The sequence below is a fragment of the Lytechinus variegatus genome, chromosome 16 (assembly GCF_018143015.1).
Source record: "Lytechinus variegatus isolate NC3 chromosome 16, Lvar_3.0, whole genome shotgun sequence".
Taxonomy (NCBI): domain Eukaryota; kingdom Metazoa; phylum Echinodermata; class Echinoidea; order Temnopleuroida; family Toxopneustidae; genus Lytechinus; species Lytechinus variegatus.
The window spans coordinates 20,470,391-20,477,941 of NC_054755.1; the positions used below are offsets into that span (position 1 = coordinate 20,470,391).

At 39.3% G+C, this 7,551-nt stretch overlaps 1 protein-coding gene across 1 annotated transcript; it reads left to right on the forward strand.

Moving 5' to 3' along the window:
• Positions 1 to 1,512: 1,512 nt before the first annotated feature.
• LOC121429688 lies at positions 1,513 to 7,224 on the forward strand. Its single transcript, XM_041626851.1, has 4 exons — positions 1,513 to 1,715; positions 3,322 to 3,653; positions 4,872 to 5,007; positions 6,288 to 7,224. The coding sequence occupies exons 1-4, from the start codon at positions 1,532 to 1,534 to the stop codon at positions 6,461 to 6,463; spliced, it is 828 nt and encodes a 275-aa protein (XP_041482785.1). The 5' UTR covers positions 1,513 to 1,531; the 3' UTR covers positions 6,464 to 7,224.
• Positions 7,225 to 7,551: the final 327 nt, after the last annotated feature.

Here is a 7,551-nt window from a genome sequence, read left to right on the forward strand (position 1 = left end):
GGTAAAGGATCAATTCTTTATAGTCAAAGAAACTAATCTGCATATACGCAACCAGCATTTGTGTATAGGGATTAACCACTCATTTTCTTCAATACTTGAACTAAAACAGCCCTCCTATTAGGTTGGTCCAAATTATATTCCAACGCACAGACAACCCCGGCCGTTGATGGAGTCCAGGTCTAGAGTTTTGGATTATTGCTAGCGTAGTATTTAAAGTAAGGGTAAGTGAAAAAGAGACTAATACTGGTCCATTGTATATAATTTTTGCATACGGGCATTTCATTTAGCTATCAGTGAGCGCCGCCCTTCAAATCAATATACGCTACACCCAGTAGTGGACTAGTCTGCTGGGCAAACCCTTCACTTGAAATTTAGGGTCTGAATGTGCAGCCTACTCATGCCTTGTGTACTGAAGGCTCTCTCGCTCAGGAACAGCAAGTTTTGTATGTGCTAATCTTTGCGTGGAGGCACACTTGTTGAGCAAAGTTCCAATGAGGGTCTGTGCCTGCAGACTAGTAGCGGACCGTGACCCGGAGGAGACAAAGCATGGGGGGATGCACTGCATTGTCTGTGAACAATGCTGTGCCCCCCAATGCTTTGTCTCCTCCGGGTCACGATCCGCCACTGGCTACACCCACTGGAGGATCCGGGGGGGGGGCACATCCGACTCGTGCCCCCCCTTGAGAGCCTTAATCAAAATTATAAATGTATTAATGTAAATATGCCATTTTTACCCAAGTTTGCCCCTGCCCTTTTGAAAGCGAGGACTTTTTTTGCTTGTCAATTTTTTTGGAATATCCTGGATCCTCCCCGGCCTGCATGGCTCCACCCCCTTGCATGCCTGGAGCGTAGGCTGAGGAAGGGTGGGTCTTACTGAGCTTTTTATTGTAGTACAAAGCAAACACTGTGGTGCTAACCGGTGTACACAGAGGACCACACCAGTTATTTTACACCGGTGTTAAATTGGTGGTGTTAGTTTTACACCTATAGGTGTTATTACAACACCTATGGTTGTTACATTTACACTCTTTGGTGTTATGTTCAATCTCTAGGGTGTTATTTTAACACCTTAGGGTGTGTACCTCTATTAACACCAATTGGTGTCAGTTTTAACACCACAGTTTTTACAGTGTATTTTTGCCCATGACTCCCATTGGGAATGAAAGGGGTGGAAGATAAAACGGAGAAAAGGGGAAAAACGAAGTTCCGGGTGCAACAGGACCTTGCCTCCGGCAGGCGCGTATTGGCAAAATTATAGCTGCGAGCAGGTGAAGCAAGCGAGCAAAAATCCTTTACCCTTTTATGCAAACGTCTAAGTTTGTTTCAACACGATATTCAGCAAATTATATTAATATTTTGTCCCCTTTAATTCGCTTTCTTTCCCTTTCCCTTTTACTGGTCTTGCGAGTTTTTTGAGTGCCGTGCATGGCTCCCAAGGTCCTCATCTTTACGACATTGCAATTTACAGTTGTATACAATGCCATTTCAATTATCTTTTTTTATCATGTTGTCTCTACTTTTTACAGGCAGCATGAATAGTCATGATCTAAAGTCAGCCGAGACATATGGGAAGTTTAGCCAAAGCTATTTGACACAACTGCGAAAGAGAGGCATGATCGAACTCGGATTCGACGAGGATGACATCGTTCTCGACGTGGGCTGTGGAAGTGGAGAAGCTAGCAAAGAAATATCAGCCATGGTTAAAAGCGTAACAGGTATTATAGGCGGTTGTGACGATGAAAAGCTGCTTATTCCATGTAAATTTTTGACTCATGGATTATTATGAACAAACAAGTAGCAAGTTGTTGAAAAAAAGTAATCTTTACTGATGCCATGATCATTAATTAGTGCGGTAAATTATCATACACTTTTCTGGCTTTCTAGTTATACTGCAGAGTATCGACTAGACGCTTAAACTGTGAGGGGACGGCTTCTAGAACATAATAAATGCATGATTGAAAATGCCCGTCAGATACGAACCAATAGCGCCATCTCGAGTCGTCACTACTCATACCTGGCCAGTTTCCTGACCCACAATGCTAGCATAGTCTAGTAATATAGACCGAATGATAACATGCTAATTAAATACTTTATACCGCAATGATTAAGTAGCAAAACAATTACTTTTCCTCTCAAAACATTTTAGTTTCTCTATACAATTACTATTATATAGATCAATTTATTCTCCCCCTTCACGTGCTGAGAGGTCTTTGCCGAAAACTGATGAAGCAGGACAGCAGATCGTCCAAAGATTGGGAGCTGACCAGAAATCGCAAATAATGTCGTTTGTCCAGAGTCCAGGGGCCGATTGCACGAAAGGGTCTTTGCAAGGACCGTCTTTCGTGTCGCCCATCTTTTATGATGCGCCATGTGAAACGCATTTTAAATAAATCACCTGCAAACATATTTCATTCGTCCGTTAAAATTAACAAAATATTTGTTTATAAAATGATGTGATATATCATGAAATTGTATAAAATTTGATTTAAAAGCAAGCTAACGAATCTTATTCTTTATCATAAATTTCAGAAACACCCCGCTTATAGCGTATCATAAAAGATTGGCGACACGAAAGACGGTCCTTGGAAAGACCCTTTTGTGCAATCGGCCCCAGGACGAAACTGCTGCTTTGATTCGCCTATTTTCGACAAAGACTTCATTGTCATAAAGGGCTTTTGGCAATAGATTCTCTACGTTCCAAAAAGCGGTTGCGCAGTCAGTGGTTGCGAAATAAAAACTCACTCATGCTGCAGTTACAAAACTTTCATTTGGATATAATCTTTGTCGTACGTCGTGATCATTTTGGCTTATCATTTTCATTTCACTGATGCTTAATATGCTATATTCCTAACGTTGTCAAATAAAGAATATATTTGACCGGTATTTTCAAAGATTTTCAAAGGGTGGTAAATAATTATAAGAGAAGCTATTCTAAATATTTATGTTCCTTTAAGTCTATCCGCTTGACGTTATTAAAGGCTGTAATATGGCCATTATTTTTGGATGTCTACTGCCCCCATCCCGCTCCACGCAAAATATATGTATTATTATTATTTCAATATTATTTCAAAATATCTTTTTCAAATGAGATTTTTGTATCCAAAAGGTAAATTACTTGTCCGCTCGCCCGGAACTTTCTCTTTTAAAAAATTAATAAAAAATAGGCCTACTATATTTGCTCCATACGCGATGTCTGGCACCATGTAACCCCCCTTTTCGGGGGGGGGGGGGCTCTTAACACAACTGGCTGTCGGCGCCTATATCACATTTTGTCATTAACTCTGATGCATGGATGTTACTCTTCGTTATTTTCTGAAATAGCATTTGATGCATCTCCTGTCATGGTCGAGAGCGCGAGGACACTGAATGCAGCCGACAACATCGACTACCACGTTGCCGACGCCCACTCCTTCGACGACCACCTCGACGAGTGGAACCACGCCTCATTCGACAAGATCGTTTCCTTCTTTGTTTTCAACTGGTGTCACGACCCTCAGAGGGTTCTTCAGAATGTCAAGAGCTGTCTGAAACCTGGTGGACGAGCTTTGCTCGTGTTCGCTCTCCAGACGCGGGTTCTGAGCTTGAAGTGCTCGTACGGGGAGACGACAGACTCGTGGATTCGTTGCCATAAGAAATGGGGACCGTACATGAAGGTATTAGGCCAATGTCATGTCATATGTTATTTAAATGATGATAATAATAATGATAACAACTGGATTAATAAATAAATAAAGCGCTTTTTGTCAGAGGATTCAAAGCGCTGCCATTATTACCCCGGCTTTAGCTCGAGCTACCATCACCGGCGCTCAGTGCATGCAAGGAATTACTCCTGCCGGGTACCCATTTACCTCACCTGGGTCGAGTGCAGCACAGTGTGGATAAATTTCTTGTTGAAGGAAAACACACCATGGCTACGATTGGAACCCACGACCCTCTGTTTCAAAGGCGAGAGTCGGCACCACAAAACCACGACGCACCCAAATAACACTCGTCACTGTCGGATAGGCACCCCTGCAGGGCACTGGTGCTCCAAAAGTGTGATACAATATAAGCCTAATATATTACATAGTGTGAAGCACTATAATATCTTATGATCTAATAGAATGATGTGATATAGTAGCATGGGTTCACAGGGGCCGCGGAACGGTTTTCAAAGTGGGGGGGGGGGGCTGGCCATGCAAAAAATCACAATCCTATATGGTCATTTTTAAGTTTGTACACGGGTTTGGAAAAATGTGTGTGTGTGTGTGTGTGGGGGGGGGGGTTATCCCCCCCCCGCTTCCGCGGCCCCTGGTTCATATTATGCCATAATAATAGCATGATGTTTTAGCACGTTATATTATCATTGTCATGATTCTATGTTTGTTTATTTATTTGATTTACTTATTTCATTCATTCATCCATTCGTTCATCTGTACATTCATTCATTCATTTTGACATGATAAAAAGATCAGAATGAGACTGTTTGGAACACTGTTTCACATCTGCATCATTTCATAATAAGCGATTAAATAGCTAGTAGTAATGACGTCATAGCAACCGTACAATTGGCTACGATCTGAAACCCATTTGGCCTTTACTAAAGAAAGAAAAAGTTTGCAAATAAAAAATCATCCAAAATTTTATATAAGTATTTTTACAGTTCATTCCACCTCTCAAATAAAACGATACGTTTCATTCACATTTTCAGAAAATAAGGAAAGTGTGATTTGTTCCAAAATCGGATCGTTGACCAATCATAATTATGTAAGGTGTGCGGAGGCCTTAATATAGGCACCCATTATTTTGAGTTCTTGTTTATCCATTTTTACTTCCTTATATAGAACGGCATACTTGCATGTATTTTATTCAAATTTCATTTATTACTACAGGACTACGTCCATTTCCAAAAGGACTGGGATAATGGGGAGGACTTTTTGGAGGTTGTGAGATCCGTAGGGTTTGATGTCTGCAAATCGGCAATAGAAGAAGTGTGTGTACCAAACCAAAGTGCGGCAGAAGCTAAAGGTAAAAAAAGTTGATATCATTTTCATTTTATTTTCCTCTTGTAACTTTCTTTTAAGATTAAGAGAGAATAAGGTAATATCGGAATATTGAAAATTTGCAGCTCAAGCTTGCGTTTGTCTCATTTATTGATAAAATCACTATAGGTTAAATTCTTTATGAAAAAATTATTAAGCTCGCGCTACGCGCTCGCAATGTTTATTGAGATACATATCTTGTTATTTTTCCCCCAGTAGGAATATAAACATTTTTAGCTCGCGCTTTAGTAATTCAGTTAGATATCTATCATGTTCAGGATTTTAGAATGGTCAGCTTTCAGGTCGGATATCAACATTTTTTTCTGCTCGCGATTCGCGCGCCTCTTTCATTTAATCATTTTCATGATGAAAAAAACTGCTTGGAATGTTCAACTTCCCGGTCCAAGTCAATGAAATGCCCCCAAATTTTTGCCCACGCTTCACACACGCACGAATCTTTTAAGTCTTATCAAAACTAAGATGTACATGACTGTACTTAAAACTTCATTCTTTAGTTAGGACTAAAAGACCCTCAAAAATCAGCAAAATCAGCTGGTCGATCGGAGAAAATGTGAATGAAATGTTTCCGCCCCTCCGTGAAAGCGAAAAACGGTTGGATTGGTCGTTGGACGTATAATCGACACCGATATGTGTCGGTGGTCAAAGGCCTCCACTCACCTCTCCCCTCCACACACAGACACACGCACACACATGCACACCCTCACACACGCACACACATACGGGAAAAACGCTATCGCGCCCCTGGACATATATAAGGCCTACATTAAAGACTACTATCAAAATATTGCATTGTGGGTAAATGATCGATGTTCTTCATAATTATATGGTCTAGATTGTCTTACTTTACTTTTAATTACATACGATCAAGATTGCTATAAATTTATCCTAAGGGACTTACAATTACAAGCTTCGCATTTTAATAAGTCCCTCATTTTCACATGCTAACTGTAATCTATAATTTGTCTAATCATCAAAATGTATCTAGAACAAAAAGAATTGTATATATTCCATCTATTTCCTACGAATTTTTTAATCAATTATTGAAGTATTCTTATGACACTTATTCTTTTTTGTACATTCATACATAAGTATATATATGTTTGTTATGTTTATTACCAGAAAATGGAAGTGAAATAAACTAAACTGAAACTGATGATGTTTGGGGTTTGTGATGTCCAAATTATGCCGGATTTGACAGAAGTGTGTTTCTTCTTTAATAAAATATTTCCCATTGTTTATCAACAGCTGGTCTACGCACACTCTTGGGACATCTCAGTGCTATTCCAAACGATCTACGGGACGAATGCGTGGATGACGTCCATCGATGGCTGTGTGACGTCACACCGAAACATGAAACCGGTTATATGATGGGGCAAGGCAGATGCATGACTGCAATTATAAGCAACAACCAAATGACATGAGAGATGTTTGTTTCATTGTTTTTTTTCCGAAATCATAAAAACATAAAGTAACATAATCAATAAAAATAATAATGATACGGTTGGATAGCCCATTTTGGAGCTTTTAGCATAACAGCTCTGTTCTTCCACATGGCCAAATATAATGTCAATAATAATAAATTATATAACAAAACAGAGTATAATTCAATAAAAACACCATATCAGACTAAATATGTATTTATTTATTCTACGGTGAAATAAAAATATCGATCCCCTCCAAGAACTATTCTGAGAGTAACCCCGCCCTTAATATTGGGTAAAAGGGCTCCATGAGCATGATGAGGGTAACTGTGTCTCCAACCAACATTGGGCATTTCTTTGGGGCATTTTTATTTATCCAGTGTGATGAAAATTTTGCCCGTTCTAAAGTAACTGCTGCTTATTTTTCAGACTTACTGGACAATGTGATTCCCGCATTGGGTAAAATACTGCCCCCAATAGGTTACATACATAATTACCCTCGTGGTGGTGAAAATTTTACCCATTTTTTTTTCAGTGTATAACCCACCCATCTAACAGCTGATTTTCATTACGTTTAAAATCGTTTTACATGAATACTCAATTAAGTCTGTTATTGCACAGAAAAATATTCACGGCTTTTGGGCCTGGCGTGCATGTAATTATCCGTCTCACATTTGTCGCATTTTTTTGTGCAGTGGTAAATGAATTTGGCAACTTTTGATTTCAAGATAACAATACATGCACCCCACTCGTTATTTATTTATAATAATAATAATAATAATAATAATAATAATAATAATAATAATAGGCATTTATATAGCGCCATCTATCTAGAAATATTCTATTCCGAGGCGCACAAGAAAAGAAAGAAAGAGAAAGTTTGGACGAGTGTCAAAGTGCCAATAACTAATACTCTTACAAAAGATAAGATTTTAGTTTGGATTTAAAGGTCTCCAGTGATTGTATAATTCTTAAATTTAATGGCAAATTATTCCAGAGAGAAGGTGCTGAGGCAGAGAAAGCTCGTGCACCATATGCTACACGTGTCTTGGGAGTCTTAAGAAGTTGCTGGTGTGATGATCTCAGGC

Bases quoted from the DNA above. Each gene is read 5' to 3' on its own strand.
- LOC121429688 (XM_041626851.1), top strand. From the start codon at position 1,532: ATGAATAGTCATGATCTAAAGTCAGCCGAGACATATGGGAAGTTTAGC. The intron at 1,716-3,321 runs GTATTATAGGCG...TTTCTGAAATAG, and splicing joins CATGGTTAAAAGCGTAACAG to CATTTGATGCATCTCCTGTC. The intron at 5,008-6,287 runs GTAAAAAAAGTT...GTTTATCAACAG, and splicing joins AAGTGCGGCAGAAGCTAAAG to CTGGTCTACGCACACTCTTG.